The sequence below is a fragment of the Crassostrea angulata genome, chromosome 6 (assembly GCF_025612915.1).
Source record: "Crassostrea angulata isolate pt1a10 chromosome 6, ASM2561291v2, whole genome shotgun sequence".
NCBI classification, from domain to species: domain Eukaryota; kingdom Metazoa; phylum Mollusca; class Bivalvia; order Ostreida; family Ostreidae; genus Magallana; species Magallana angulata.
The window spans coordinates 23,224,819-23,241,534 of record NC_069116.1 but is presented as its reverse complement, the minus strand read 5'-3'; the positions used below and the strand labels follow the sequence as shown (position 1 = coordinate 23,241,534).

General features: G+C 33.0%; 1 protein-coding gene across 1 annotated transcript; it reads left to right on the top strand.

Moving 5' to 3' along the window:
- The first annotated feature begins 3,847 nt into the window (after nt 1-3,847).
- LOC128188629 (E3 ubiquitin-protein ligase MYLIP-like) lies at nt 3,848-13,491 on the top strand. The gene is made up of 6 exons (XM_052859792.1): nt 3,848-4,065; nt 5,401-5,597; nt 8,106-8,501; nt 8,651-8,910; nt 9,263-9,429; nt 10,928-13,491. Exons 1-6 carry the CDS (start codon nt 3,964-3,966, stop codon nt 11,138-11,140), a joined length of 1,335 nt encoding a protein of 444 aa, XP_052715752.1. The 5' UTR covers nt 3,848-3,963; the 3' UTR covers nt 11,141-13,491.
- The last annotated feature ends 3,225 nt before the right edge of the window (nt 13,492-16,716 follow it).

The following is a 16,716-nucleotide window of genomic DNA, read 5'->3' as shown; positions in this document are numbered from 1 at the left end:
GTACTCAGAGTATGTTTCTTATATTTGAGCCTCGCCGTTACTAGTTGTTGGTAGTATTTACATCTACACTTAATTTCCTGCGTGTTCGCAAGCAAAGAGTTTCCGATAAGTACTACCGTTTAGCCTTATAGATAGCTTCTTCCAAAGGACTGATAAAAAACCTTTCAATTTAATACGCATTTGTCCTAAAGATCAATCGGGCATGAAATATTTAAATTTATATGATTTAATCCTTGCAATTAAACTCATTCTCAAATTGAGCTTATTTTCACCTGATAAAAGATGCGCCTATTCCGTTTTTTTTAAAAATGAAGATATATATGTGTCAAATATGATTAATATTTGCATTATTGTTCAAGGAAAGGAAAATCGTTTTGTTAAGCATGCATATAAGTCATAGATCTAAAGGGTGAAGGGTTTGTGATTCGATCCATAAAGAAACAGGGAGGATGAAAATGAAATGAACTTGTACATGCAGCTTTTTTTTGATCTGATAACTTGTTAGAAAGTTCGGGTTATCTTTCATCGAATCAAAGATAAAATACATATGGCGCACAAAGAACGAAGGAACGGATAGACGAACGAAAAGAACAGGGTAAGGGGATTTTAATGTGTAACTGTATATAGGAAAAAAATCTTTAAGTTTCTCCGAAGAAATGCAAAATGTTTGTCGGCGAGCCACTACTTATATTCATAAATACAAAGTATTTAATGAATTCAAATTCACAAGTTCTTAAGCATTAATAAATACAGAATTCCACAAATAAATCTTTTAATGTTCGTGTTTATATGACATATAAGTAAAGTATATCAATTTTAAGTCATTTACAAGGTTTTGAATATGCCCCAAGCTGTATTTATATCAACTTATTTTGGTAAAAAAAAAATGTTATTCTCGTTCGCACACTAGAGTCGGCGAAAAAAAAAGATTGAAAAGGACGCTTTACTGTATACCTCCTTATTATCTTTTAATAATTATGTTTGTTCTTGATATAATAAATATTTGAATGAATTTGAGTGATTTTTCATCAAATGTGATCTATATTTTAAAACAACTTCGAAAATGCTATCATTTTTATAGAACTCGTCAAGCCAAAATAATATAGTTTGTTATACTTTCATGTTAAATACTGAAATCTGATTGGTTAAGACGCAGTTAATAATATTTTATATTACTTTCAGCGTTAGCAACGCACTTGGCAACGGGTAACATTAAAAAATGTTACATGCGCGAAAATTATGCGCGTACGGTTCGCTGTAGAATTCACGTTATTCCTATATAAAAGCAGTAAAATTTTCTTAAAAATTTTAAAAAAGACATTCAGTATAACAAAATAAATAGTGCCTGTTTGGGAGGATAACAGTTGAAATTGACACCCCTCGAAAACCATTGTCAACCTCCGCTTCGCGTCGGTTGACAATGGTTTTCTCGGGGTGTCAATTTCAACTGTTACCCTCCCAAACAGGCACTATTTATATAATATCAATCTACTTTTACGATGAAATTTTTATATGATAAAAGGGGTCATTAATATAAAACTGTCTTTGAAAAGAAGTACAGACAGCAGTCCTCTTCTGAAAACTATTTTGGAAAAAAAAAATAAAAGTAAAAGTTATAACATAAAAAAAACAACACTTTGGTACGCATTTGTTTTCATTCATTGCCCTTGATACCGAATTGATATTTAATAATTGCGTTTTGTGCACAACTTTTTTTGCATAAGTTTCGCGTTTACTTGTGAAAATTTGCGAAGGTTACGCAATATTTCGCGAAAGATACGGATTATATCGCGAGAGTTACGTTTTTTTAACGTACAAAAATTATCTTGATGGCATTTAAATTTGTACATATAAAATATTCTTCAGGGTTTCGAAAAAGAACATATGTGTATTATATTTTCATAATCCTTATTCAAGTATGAAGGATTGTATAAAAATTTTAATGATCGAAAGGATTTTTAAGTTGCAAAAACTTAAATAAATACAATTAATTTGTATATCGTATACCTCATATATACGGATGTAAAGGGGTGGTTTGGGAGGGCCATGACCCCCCCCCCCCCCCCCATTTCCTAAAAATTATTCAACTTTTTTATATTCATCTAGTTAGTTACCAAGAAAATAGACCCCAACCTGGCCAAAAAGTTATCCCTCTGACCCCCCCCCCCATCCCCCTGGATATAATTCTGGATTCGCGTGTACATTAAAAGTATTTTACAATAAACATCGCGTACTTAGTTTTTTGTAAGAGAACTATGGTACGCATAGTGTGTTTTCAAGACTGTAATGTTCAGCGTTTTAAGTAAGAACCAAAGGCAGTCAAAATTAAATGATAACCGCGGGCGGATTCAGAAATTTATCGAAATGGGGGGGGGGGGGGGGGGGGAGGGGGTTCCGAGGAATAATTCAGTTTGTCAGGAGATTCCGAGACCTATTATCGGTACTATGTGAATTTAATAAGATTAATTTTTCAAGACACATGATTACAAAATCAAAACCCAAAAAAAAGCATTGGATAACAAAGTATAAATTAATAATGCAACACGCACAAGCAGAGAGAGAGAGAGAGAGAGAGAGAGAGAGAGAGAGAGAGAGAGAGAGAGAGCAAGCGTATATTCGATATATCTGGTAGTTCGCTCAACAGTACGATAAACCTTGTAAGTGGCCTATAATATAATTATATATATACTGGACTTTGTCTCAGTCTAATGTTTAAAGTGCAGAAAAAAAAGAAAAGAAAATCAAACAAACAAAACACCCCATGTGTATCGTATATAGCTGGTAGTTCGATATAAAGTACGGCAAACTGTCTTGTAAGTGGACTGTACTCAGCAATATAATTATATATCCTAGACTTTGGTCTCAGTCTAATGTTTAAAGTTGTGAAAGAAAAAACCCTAAACAAAAAAACAAGTTACAAGTAACTCATATGCAGTATCGCCTTAACAAGTATACAATGATATGTATATAATATCGGCCATACTTACTTTTCATTTTGTGTGTGATTTTGATATTTTCAGTTCATGTCCATTGCTGAGTTATTAATACAAGTCCTCTCGCTCAGTACTTCTTTTTGTCACTATCCATGAAAAGGTCACGGAAGGGTTAAACTCGGCCTTGTTTAGACAAGGGGGGGGGGGGGGGCTATAAAAAAGTAAATTAAGATGGAGCCCCCCCCCCCTTTTTGGGGGGAGTATGTAAAAGTAAAGAAAATTAACAGTGAAATTGATGTTATATTACAGGTGGCCCATGCTCTCTGTCCCCTCCCACCACCCCCTCTTATTAAGATTTTCATGATTTTGAGAAGTTAACTGTTTTTGCTTGTCAGGTTTTTGTGGATGTGCCCCCCCCCCCCCCCCCACTTCAAAATATTGCTACGTGCCTGTTTTTTCCCTGGAAAAATATAGGAAATAAGGAGGAAAATAATAATAACAAAACTAGCTTATTCTAGTAGAAACTGTATTTTTCTGTATTTTTTCTAATGGCATTTTCTTTTGATTTTTACCTTGAGAAAATTCAGAGAGAGAGAATTTTTCAAGACACATGATTACAAAATCATAACAAAAAAAAAAGCATTGGATAACAAAGTATAAATTAATAATGCAACACGCACAAGCAGAGAGAGAGAGAGAGAGGGGGGGGGAGAGGGAGAGAGATTTTAAAATAAAGAAAAATATTTATGTTCACTCGTATGTAGTTGATAATTCGTAAATACTTTTTTTTCTCCTGGGCATGCTGGGTATTATATTTAATAAGAGTGTTGTTGCATGTTCGTTTGTTTACCTGTAGTCCCGCCTCTATTAATAAAAGCGTTGTGATTGGTCAATTTTATTCCATCTCCGAGAGAGCATGTGATGTATTCCGTATATTGACTGTATGAACGAAACCGTTAAGACGTACGGATAGCGATGAGATTTCTAGTTATTATATCTTTAATGACTGATAATTATTATAGATAACAAAATGTCAACGACCAAATTGTGGTGCCTTGTTTCGCAACCGAATTCTGTTGTTCTTGAAGTTGAAGTGGATCTCAGAGCAAATGGACAGGAATGCTTGGAAAAGGTATGAAACATTTGATATTTTGTTGTTCTTTGCATTTCTTTCCCTTTAATTAAGATATAAAACCATGTATTTTTTTTTATTTATTTTTTTTTTCATTTATACACAATGTGTTGTCAAATCAGTACCGTTTTTTTGTTGAAAATAAAGATCTGCATGAATGACAGCAGGTCGCCATGTTTCTTGGGTACAAAGTCCAACTTTGTGCAATACACTTCTCTTAGTTCTCTAGATTTAGCATTTCCCCTCTTTCAGTCAAACTTAATTTTCACATATTTTGCATTGATGCTTTAGAGATAAAAATTCTTACATTAAAGGTTTGAAAATGGTTTAGAATACAGTATATTAAGTCAGCTGTTTTATGTAAACAAATCGATAGGCCCTTTATGTCAGTGCTATTTTTATCTCCACCGAGTCTTTGTTACTGCAGGTCGAGTTTCTTTGTGCAAGAAAACAGAGTAAATTTATGTATATATGAGCGGCAAAATGATAAACATAAACATACTTATTTATGATTAGGGTGTATACGGATATTTGTTACATATTTTTAATAAAATTATTTTGCAAAACAGTTAGTTATGGGTATTTAAATTTAATTAAAATAATAAAATCTTTTCATAATTTACTTTTTATGAAAGAGTTAAAACACTTGTATTGTTAGTATCTCAAAATTTTGTTATTTCAATTATCATTTGTCAGTTCTTTATTAACTATAAGCTATACAGCTTATCAGTACACAAGAATATCTGACAAGAATATGTCAAAGTCATTTGCAAGTTAGTTCCAACATCTGATTCTTAATTAATGTATTTCAACCACTATACCAGTATCTTGAATCCCAGAACATCTAAACGTTTGTTGAAGTCTGTGATAATGAGATTAGACTGTACATAATCAAAAGAGTTTGAGGTTTTTTGTTATCAAAAGACACTTAAAAAAATCTAAATATCTGAAGTGTATACATGCATTTTTAACAGTATATGCTGATATTCATTGAAATATTATTTCCATTGATGCCTGTATCAAAAATCATTTTCTCAGTGTTCTCTTAGTACTGTTTACTAATGTTGTTTAAACTGTTATTTTCATGTTTCTGTAAATTTATAGATGTGATCAGATTCAAATTATGTACAATAATAATTCTTGAATCAGTATATCGACTTCTAGGTCACAGAAGTACTAAGACCTTTTATTAGTGTGTGTGTGTGTGTGCTAATGTAATCATTGCAAACTTGAGATGATGCAAATTACAGTACCATACTTTTAGACCAGTAATGAATAAACCTGATTTGTTGAATACATAATATTAAGCCTGAAATTTAATATTATTTTTAATAGGTTTGTGAAAAGCTTGGTATAGACTATTCGGAGAAGGACTATTTTGGCTTGCAGTACAGAGGGAATAAAGGGGAGAACCTATGGCTGAACATGAGAAACAGAATAGACCGACAATTGTCTGGTCCCCAACCATTCCGGTTTCAACTGAGAGTCAAGTTTTTTGTTCAGCCCCACATGCTTTTGCAAGAAAAAACAAGGTAAATTATAATTATGTATGAATGGTTTTTTAGTACCTGCAGCTAGGTAGTTTTTTCCTCTTCTGAAATAAGGGCTAATTTAGTTTCTTCATTGTTTTAAGATGAAGAAAGGTAACTTAGGTAAACATGTTTGATGAAGAGGTAGCAGGTGAAGTTGGATTTGTTGACTGCTGCAGAGATTATATGCCAAGCAAGTTATGTTGTAGTGAGGAGAAATCTGAGTTGGCCAGGCATATATACCTGCGTCACTAGATGTGGGAGTGCTGATGGTTATAATTATGTTGTTTTCAGTTTTCTAATTCGGTCTCTTGAAAATTATCTTTTAGCATGATGTGAATTAATAAGGATGAATACAGTTTTTGAGATATTTCCATAATATTGGCATATTATATATAAAAAAAAAGAGAGTTACTGTAGAGATAATGAAGAGGGTACGTGTACTTGACCGTATTGAAATTTAACAGTGGCCAGGAGCACTTTGTCGTATGAATATAACCTGTTTCAACCTTTTGCAAATATACCTATAGTATTCATGGACCAGACATTAAAATTGAGCTTGAATCATTACCATCACGATCATTATTAAGTGTGAATATGCACAATGGTTATGTAGCTGAATCCTGAATTTCAAAGTATTTTCTTTTGTTTGTGTGCTCATCAATAGAAAAAATATTTTTGCCTTGTCACTATTCTCAAAACATTTCCATTTTGGCTATGTGAATTGTTTATTTACTTGAAAAAAATATATTGGGATATTTACAATATATTTCACTAAAGGTAGATCACCTGTTTGTTATTTCCATTGAAAGGAATAGAACAGCTTTGTGGTCATTGCTGGCCCCAGTGACCTTCAGGCTGTTTAGATATTCCATGTAGTGTAAATACCATGCAGTTATGGACAGAAAGTGTACAAAGAGTTCAACACATGTCAGTCCTACAGTGAGGAGAATAGGAAGGGTTAATACCTGCTCTGTTTATTATGTTAATTCTCACTGCTATGATTGATCATGATAAAGATGTTAAGAGCATCAACAGGTGCTATGATCTCCATATTCACTCAGACTAGTACATGTACCCTGGTATAAGGAGGTCAGAATCTTAAAAAAAAAAACCTCTTGCTTTGAAGCAGGCCAACAATTAAACCTTGCGAGATGGCCTTCAGATTTAATGGCATGTTCAATACATGTATCAAAGTTTAAAATACACTGGGTTTTTGCAACTATGTGTGTGTTGGGGGGGGGGGGGGGGGGGGGTTAGCAGTTGGTGTCACGTCTTGCCAGCTAGGTTTAAACAAAGAGAATTTTTCCCTTGTTTTGTGGTCATTGGAAGTTTAAGGTTGGACTTTAACCTGAGTGAATTATACACTCAACAAGCAGCTGAGAGCCCTGGCATACACTGCAGCGCCATTATCAGCTATCAGACACCAGGTAGTTGAACTTTGCACTGTAAAAAAACAGAGAACTTCTCAGAGATCAACTAACAAACTCTTAAGTGTTGAAATCAAGTTGTATACCGGTAGTTTTAAATTCATTGGAACTGACATTTGTTATTGATTAGCTTTTAATCAATAAGTTGTTAAAGATCAACTACCCTTCTAATTTATAAGTGTACTGAATTTACAAACATCTAGATCGAGGCTAAGGGTGTTGATGCGACCGAGCATATGCCTCTAAATTAGTAATGTTACTCCATAAGTAATAACATGTATGGATAACAGAACATAATAAGGCCGATCTAGTGGATTTATTCATGGCAAAGGAAAATCTCTTTATCTAGAAGACATTTTTGATGGTTTTGTTGTTTTGCCTATCAATTCGGACAGTTGTTTTTAGCTTTAGAAGTCTTTTTGTAGTTAAATCTCTGACTGATGAGTAAGTGGCACAATGCAAGATTATTTCATTGTGTAGGATGAGCTTGAGTGAGTTTAATGAAGGACTTTAATTGTATTCATATATCTATGCATATATATGTAGATTTGAATAATTTGATTACGTTCAGAAAACGAAACCATCACAAGGTAATATACTTCCTTGTGATTTTTTTTTCGCTGCTTACCTCATCTGCTTACCTCATCCGTGCACTGTGAATTGACAATTGTTAAAGTTATTGACCCAGTATGGAAAAATTTCTGATGCGTTGCACTGTATGATCAGACATTACTTACCGATGACTTTCAGGTCATTAAACTTTAAAATTGAGGACGAAAATAAATACCTATTATTTATCCGCTGTTATAGTAATTAAATCAAATTTAGGACATTTGATGAATAAATACAAACAAAAATTATAAATTTTAGAAACAAATATATGAAACTTTTGATGAAATACAAAAAATTGGAATTGCCTATATTCATTGTTGAGTAATAAATCTTGAAAACCATTTCAATTACCTAGTAAGGAACATAATGAGATAACTAAAATTGTTAGATATGTGACAGAGAAAATTGGAAATAGGTAACTTTAAGGAGGATCTACAGACATAATAAGATGTATATATTTTAATTACAGACACCAGTTTTACCTCCAAATTTGCATGGAGCTGAAGGAAAAGAAACTGTTGGTGTCAGATGAAGACCATTTGGTCAGAATCATGGCTCTGATGGCCCAGGCGGAGCATGGGAACCAAGCCAACACTGAGCAACAGATTCTGTCCTATCAAAACCTAATCCAGGGAATCGTTTCATCCTCCGATGATTTCCTCACCAACCTGGCATACGAGCATGCCAATTACCGGGGAATGTGCCGACTTTCAGCGGAATACAGGGTAATCCAAGAGGTTTCAGCCCTGCCGGGATATGGCATGGAGTACCATGAAGCCAAGAACGAAGCAAATGAGGATTTAGTGGTGGGGGTGGGGCCAGAGGGTGTTGTTATTTATGACAGCAACATGACAGAGTTTTCAAGGTAGGATCAGGATATTTTTTTTGGGGGGGGGGGGAATCAATTTGATGATTGCATCTTAAATTAGTAATGATTGTTGAAAATTATAATAGGGTAAGATATGATACACATTACATGTACAGTTATGTCATTTTCATCGGTGTTCTTTGTAGATTCCCTTACCCAATAGTTCAGAAGGCCGTCCACAATGGCAAGAAGTGCTTGTTGTGTGTGTTCAACGAGGATGGAGAAACAACACACGAGGAGTTCAAGATGGTGAGCTGTAAGGCAGCAGTGGCTCTGTACCGCAGCATCACGGAGATGCACTCATTCTTCAGGTGTGACACGATCAACAGCGAGGTATTCTCCCAGGTCAGTCAGGATCTGAAGGGAGTTCTGGCCTCCATCTTCCTCAAGGAGAACAACTCAGTTGGTAAGGTTTCAACATCATTGATTATTGGGTGGTCACCAACAGGGGATCAGTGTACTTAATTCAGTAACTCTTGCTGCTTTAGAGGACATTGATGCTGTATTGATTTAAGCTTTAACATACCAAGGTCTGAGATAGGTTGTTACATGTAACTGCAACATTTATTCTCATGCAATCCAAAACAATTTACTTATGAAAAAGGAACTTTTATTCATGAGATTTTGTTATTTGCCAGTATTTTTGCTTTTGAATTTTGATGTTTTATCAGGGTTTCTTTGAAATACAAGTCCCATATGTGAAAACAGATTTTAAGACATCTTTTGAAATGTTTTTTTTTTTTTTTTTATATGTGTAGGTATGAACTACGTGTTTGATGTGCAGCACACCTTTAGAGAGGTTTACGACAGCACAAAAAGGAAAATATTCATGTCGCAGCAGAGTCTGGATGATCAGGGCCAAGGTCACTCCGAATCAGAAATGGATACCACCTATGAAAACCAGGATGTCTCAAGTAGCTTTGAGGTAATGATGCAAATAAAATTCCAAGAAATCTGAAAGTTTTTAAACAACACTTGTTTGTATATTAAATAAGGTTACACATATATATGTACTAGAATGTGGATAATTTTCATAAGAAGTGTTGTATCCTGCTAAAAAGGGAATGAGAGTCTCAGAATTGTTTTATTTTTTATAACCCCAATATACCTGGTACTTTTAAAGGGCAGCAGTGTTTTGTTGCTGTATGAGTCAGATGTTGGGTTGTAAAGGAATGAAAGCAATTCCATGAAAGACTATTAAAAGGCCACGTTTTATATACTGTGTTGACCCAATTTTACGTGTTATTTGAATCCATGCAATATTTATGCTTATGGGTTTGAATTTTTATGATACATAGATAAAAAGAAATACTGTATGTTATTTAAAACTGGAAATTCTCACAGAAAAAATGAAGTCATGTCATATTTTTATAAAAATGTTTTATCTATGCAACCTACTTTTAAGTGCTAGGTATTTGCTTGTCTGTCACAGACAGACACATTTGAAGTAAATATTTTCTTCATATTTTATTGTTCGTAATAATTGTGGCCAGTTGAAATACTTAGCCATTGGGAAACTATTTTGGAAATCAACATGGTCATTATTATATGATAATAGGATGTGCCTGCAATCAATGTAAATCATACATGACGTGTATTTTGTCATGTTATAAGGAAATAATTGTTTACAATGATGTCAAGATTATCATGATACCGGAACAAGGGGTACATTTGGAGAATAAAAATAGGTTAAATGACAACAGAAATTTAATATTAAGTTTAGGCATGATATGCTTGCATGATCAATTGATCACATCCCTTTGTTACTAATAATAAGTCTGTACAGAAGTTGGACACTGAACAACTCTTTGCTTGACCTTTGAGCACAGGGAAAATAATACAAGGTACACTTAAGATCTTTAGAATTATCAAGATCAAGATAATGACATAGCTAGTATGAATCACTACTCTAGGGGGTTAAAGTCCACCTCAACTATCCAGTATGTGAACTTGTATGTATGTGTAATGCATTTCCTCATTAATGAGGCAGTTGAAGTCGACATTTCCTCCTAATAAACCCCAGTTTAACTATTTCAAATGATTTGGAAAAAACTTAATTCATATAGGGGTTTTCTTTAAAGGAGTCAATAAGGGTTTGGGATTTTGGGAATGTGTTATATGGTACATATATATGTTAGGTTTTCTTCTTGTATGCTTCCACATATGTTCCAGAAATATACATGTATTACGAAAGTATTTCATGCACTGCATTGAATTATTTTTAAAATTCTGAAAGGAAATCATAAACATGATCAACGTTTTTTAATAAATTTGATTTTGCCTGACCTATTTAGTTATGATACATAATGATAATTTTCAATATTCAGCCAGAAATTTCCATATCTTGAATACATTATATAATAGCATCATAACGGTAATAATTATAATATGTTAAAATTCAAAATTGCTTCAATTTTTTGTAGATGTACAAGAATCAGTTGCAGAAAATTCAGGAAGGTTTTGTTTGCCGTGTGTGCATGGACAAAGAAATTTCAACCACACTGTGCCCCTGTGGTCACATGGTGTGTTGCTCGGAGTGCGCTGATAGACTAGATGAGTGCCCTGTGTGTCGGACAGCGATAAACAAAATTCAGCCTGTGTTCCTCCCCACCCCAGTAATGGCTGCCAATGGTTAGTTGTCCTCACATGACCATGGAAAACGTTTGACTGTGATAGCCTCGTGTGTGGGGGGACGGAGGGATATTGCCGGATCAATGCAATAAATATTTTTTTGTGATTTTTACTCTGTAGATTTTATCGGGAAGTGTGCATATAGAACATGTTCATCATCACATTTCATGTTGTTGAAAATCATTTTTGTTAATATCGAGTTCATCAATCTCATTCATTATTTTGTTACAAACATGTCTCCAAAAGGTGCATATCATGCATTCGGCGCATTTTGTTCATGAAAAGATTTGTGACGATATTTTAAAGACAAAATCTCAAAGTATCAACCTTATGTTCATGTTTGACATTGGTTTTAATTCACTTCTATGACTGACCATGATTTACAGAGTACCTGTACAGGTAGATGAAATTTCTCAGGTGAAAGCACTGAATTTTGCAAAAATGATCATTTGTGTTCCAAATCATTTGAAACATCTTCAGATATTTGAAAAAAATTCTACCTCTAATTATGAGTTCAATACTTAAAAAATATCAATGAAATAGTAGTGAATAATTGTTTGACATGTACATTGTATTACATTGAACACAGTACAGGAGAGGAATCTTACTTTAAAAAATCTAACCACCCTAGTTTTATTTTTCTATCACTATCATTGATCTGAACAGATTTTTAGTACTGTAATAGTGGAAAGGTTTACCTGGGGGAAACTTGCAAATGACTTTACATAATATTTAATGCCCATGAGTCGGACACATTTATAATTATTATTTCGGTTTTGAAAAATGCCAAAGCTTAACATGCAGATCTTTAAGTTTGTAAACTTTTCCATGTCTACAATATCTTTCATACATGTATTTAAATTGCTGTTTATATATAGTTTCTCTTTGGTTTTGTTTTTTCTTTGCAACCTCTACCAGCATTTTTTTTATCTAAGTTATTATTTTTCACTTTTTACAAGTTACATGCTAAAGTCCTAATTAATACAGGTGGCGCTTTTGTTACCTTGATTGATTGACATTTTTACTTTTTCAAATGTCAAAGAACTTTAGTCCCAACATGTAACATGTATTTATTTCTAATTGTTCACAGGGTATACTGCCATTACTGTGTGCTGTAATATGGTTTTTTTTGCACTGTAAAACTATCGGGAAAAGATAATGTAGATCTGATTGCCTCAGTTGGAGTTCAGCATCACAATTAATCCAGTTAATGTTATTTGTATATAGGATGTTTTGCTGTAAACATTTTACATTTGGCTGTGTATTTTATTTAGTGTTTTTGGCTGAAAACGGCTTCCGCTCGATCAAGTACATTGAGTCATACATTGATAAATGCCAAGCATATATTTATAAATATAGGTGCATCAAAATACATGTATATGCTAATTTAAATTCACAAATACTTTTTGAAAAATATGTTCCGCCAAATATTGTACACACCAAATTGAATATGTTTACAGTATTTTCTCAGCATTAAATATTTTCTATATATACCAGTAAATAGGATATTAAACCTTAATACATGTAATTGAAAAAAAGATAGAACTGAAAACTGCACTGCAGAAATAACCTAGCATGTATGATATGAAAATTGTAATTTTTTTTTCATTTTGAATTCAAGAGTCATTCAGAGTTATGTCACCTTTTTTTTTAAGTATGGTTGTAAATTTCATTGTGTGCGAGTGTATTTGTACAGACCTTGAGTGGCAAGAAGTGAGGTACCTTAAAGTTTTGATGTAACACAATGGGCCACTGTAAAAAGACATGTTTGAATGGTTGTAAAGAAAAAAATTTAATATATAATCTACTCAAATATGTATCGTGTAAATATTGAGAAGATTATTTTTGAGGCATTTTTAATTACCTTGGCAAAACTGTGCAGAAAAAGAAACAGGAGTATTTATCAAATTATATTTTTATAGACATATTTTTCTGCAATAATTCAACAGAAATTTACATTCCCTTCATATTGCCTTCATCAACCTTACTGACTAGGTAAGAAGAAAGCATTTGCCATAATTAAGATTTAAACTTGATATTTTTATGGAAGAAAGAATCTCTTGCTTTGCTTCAGGTCACATGTTGCCTTTTCAATCATTTACCGTACTACATTTTCTGTTGTTTGTCCATTTTTGTCAAAGAGCTCGGGCATGTGTTTGTTTATTTTGGTTTATCTACCATGAAAGATCATGACAACCAAAGTCTTTGTTTACCGGTACTACCAGAGCTGAAAAAACTGCCTGATGATTTTAATTAATTTGTGTTTTTCTTGCCCTTTGTTTTGATTTTTTTTTTCATCAGCATCACAATTTTTAATTTTATTTGCTTTTATTTGGATATCAAAGATTGGTCATTAATGTCATGTGAATGTCTTGAATAATAGGATTACAGAGCTTTTAAGGAATGAAACAAAAATCAAAAGGGACATGGTTTTACTGTACATTGATGTTGAATTAGTTCTTTTTAAATGAGATAGAGCTGCTTTGTAGAAGATAATTGTCTTTCATTTATGTTCACATGTGTACATGGATAGAGATTTGAATCGATTCCACAAAGTAATAAAATTGTTTTAAAATGTTGAATTTGAATTATTTTCTTTTTGAGTGGAATAGTAAAACCTATTGTTAGGTCAGCTCAGTGAAGACTGATAGTTGTTGATGAGCACAAGTCATGTTCATGTAATATTACATGGAACATTACGGGTACATACCGGTAACAAGTTTTTCCTAGAACCACAAGGCTAAATTTAAAGTATAGACTTAATGATGAAAATGGGTTACTGGTACAAAATACAATGTTAAGGGTTCACTTCAAGTTTTTTATGTGTTTCATGTGGGTTTGAAGGTAGCGAGCATTGCAGAAAAAATATATCTAGCAGGTTATGTAAATTTTCTTTAATGCATGATCACTACCTTCAAGTCTTGTAATGATATACTAAAGAAAACATATTATCGATAATTATACATGTTAATATATTAACGTCCTTCTTCGAATCTCTTCATTAGAGTAATTTTACATTAAATTAATGTAATTGTTAATCTTTATGTTGCAAAGAAGGAACAACAAATTTTACGATATATGGAAAGTTTACTCTGCACATCTTAATAATTGGCAGATTCATAACTCACTGACAGAATCAAACGAGATTTGTTGAATGATGAAAAGTAACTATTTTGATGTCTGAAGTTGATTTACGGAGTCCATGCTATCATAATACCGGTAAATAAAGATTTTAGTCTGTGCAAAGTAACCTTGAAAAATTGAAATATGACGAGCCATTTAACATCATTAATTATGGAAACTTGAATGTTTTTGTCACTTTATGAACTGAAAACTACCGAATATTGCATTTGAAGGCAGGTATAAAAAAAATTGAAGAAATATGTACATACATGTATTCAAATGCAGGCACAAACTGATTTAAACTAGATAGATCGTGATTTTGCATTGTCAGTGCCTATGCTGTATTTTATCTTTATCAGAAATCAAAGGAGAAAATACTCAGTATATGTGCAAGTAAGATAATGGAAGTAGACATTCAACAGCTAAAATTACCCTAATATTTTTTGAAATGTTGTACATGTACATGTTTTATTTATGACTTTTTTGTACACGCATATCTGAAAGACAAACTTGCACATCTTCTTCAATCTCCTTTTAATTTTCAGACGGTAATATGGTTCACAAAAATAGATCATTCTGCTTCATAACTGCAAGTCTTAGAGTAGAAGCATCTTGAAACGAATGAGGTAATAAATGAAGAGAAAATCTTAAACTGATCTCTTTTGTTGAATTAGCTGTTAAAGGAAATTTCTTGCTCGACCTAAATGTGTGGTTTTTCCTTCCTTTAGGGTTCCGTTGCTTCTTCACCATAACGCAAAAAACTCCAAAACAACTTATATTTGAATTGTGTTGCATGTGTGTGACCTAATAAATTCCACGAAAATGCATGGACAGCTTGTCGACGTATAATGGCTTTCTTTACAATTTTCTCTAAGCACACGTGTGTAAAGCACAATTGAAAAAATGCAGTATAAATCAATTCTGCTATAAAAGTATAACTCAGTACACTGTGTTTAGCACTTGACATTGTTTCAAAAGTTAATTTTAACAATTATAATAGTAGAAGAAAACCATACGACCGGTAAGAATGTGGAATGTAAAGACAGCCATTATACGTCGAAAATTAATGGAGTTTCTTTTTCCATGGAGTGACGTTTACACACACCAACTTCTTACCAGTAAATATAGCTTTAGTAGCATATATTGTACGTTTGTTGTAAAAAGAAAATTTGATATGTTTTGGAGCTGTCTATGCATTTTCGTGGAATTTATTAGGTCACACACATTCAACATCATTCAAATATAAATTGTGCGTATTTACAATCACTGAATAATAATTTTTCATAACCAATTTTAATACTGGTAATGTTTAAAAATCAATTTTCAATTCCCCCTTTTAATACATGACGGAAGATATCAAAGATAATGTTGTTAATTGCTAGTTAACAGAAATCCGCGGACCTGGCCAGATCACGCTCGGACGATCACGTCAATCAAACTGGGTGCTATTGTTTCAAACTTGATTGACAAGCGGCATCATTTTGAAGTTTGTACAGGTAAAAAAGGGGGCGTTTGTAAAATGTTCGGCCTTTAAAGATTGACACATATGTACAAACTTTCATATTTCAAACAAAAGGGAAATTTTTTATTTTATTTTAACTCCACTGTTAACTCTACAAAATGTGCCATATCTAGATCTGTGTTGTAGGATTGGTGAACAAAAATGCTTTGAACAGAGTTTGTTTAGATGCGTAGGCGTACTTCAAAAAGTTTTTTATCAAGTAAGCCCACATCATTGATATAATGCACTCCCCAGTAGAATCACAAATTTGTGAATGAAATTGCTTGATTTTATGTGAATGACCATAAGTAGTCATACATGTACGTTGTACATTATGTACAAATGAGTTATTGTCAACTATTTATCAATTGAATATCTTGTATAGGCTAGACCTGTTTGTTAAAAACACAAAGAGTAATGTATCATAAATGCAGTTCTATTTTTTGTGGTCACCCACTTACTGACGTCAGAAGTCAGTAGAATACTATACTTAGTACATGTATATCTAATCACTGGTAAACATCAACACTCTTGAAAAAAAATCAGTCAAATTTACACTGTAGATAGAAACTCAGTCTCAGTATCTTTAATAAAGACAGACTAAATCACGATCATGATGATCAGTCTAATTTACCGGTACACTGTAGATAGAAACTCAGTCTCAGTATCTTTAATAAAGACAGACTAAATCACGATCATGATGATCAGTCTAATTTACACTGTAGATAGAAACTCAGTCTCAGTATAATAAAGACAGACTAAATCACGATCATGATGATATTGCATTACCAGTATTTGTTGCCAGTCAGGATCTCACTATCTTTCTATTAAAATAATTTGAATACACATGTACTTCTTTGCTTTGTGTCCAACCTCATTTTCAGACAGCCATTTATTGAATGTGAGTGTATTAGTACAGACATGTACTAGCATACCAGTTCTGTACCGGTAAAACAG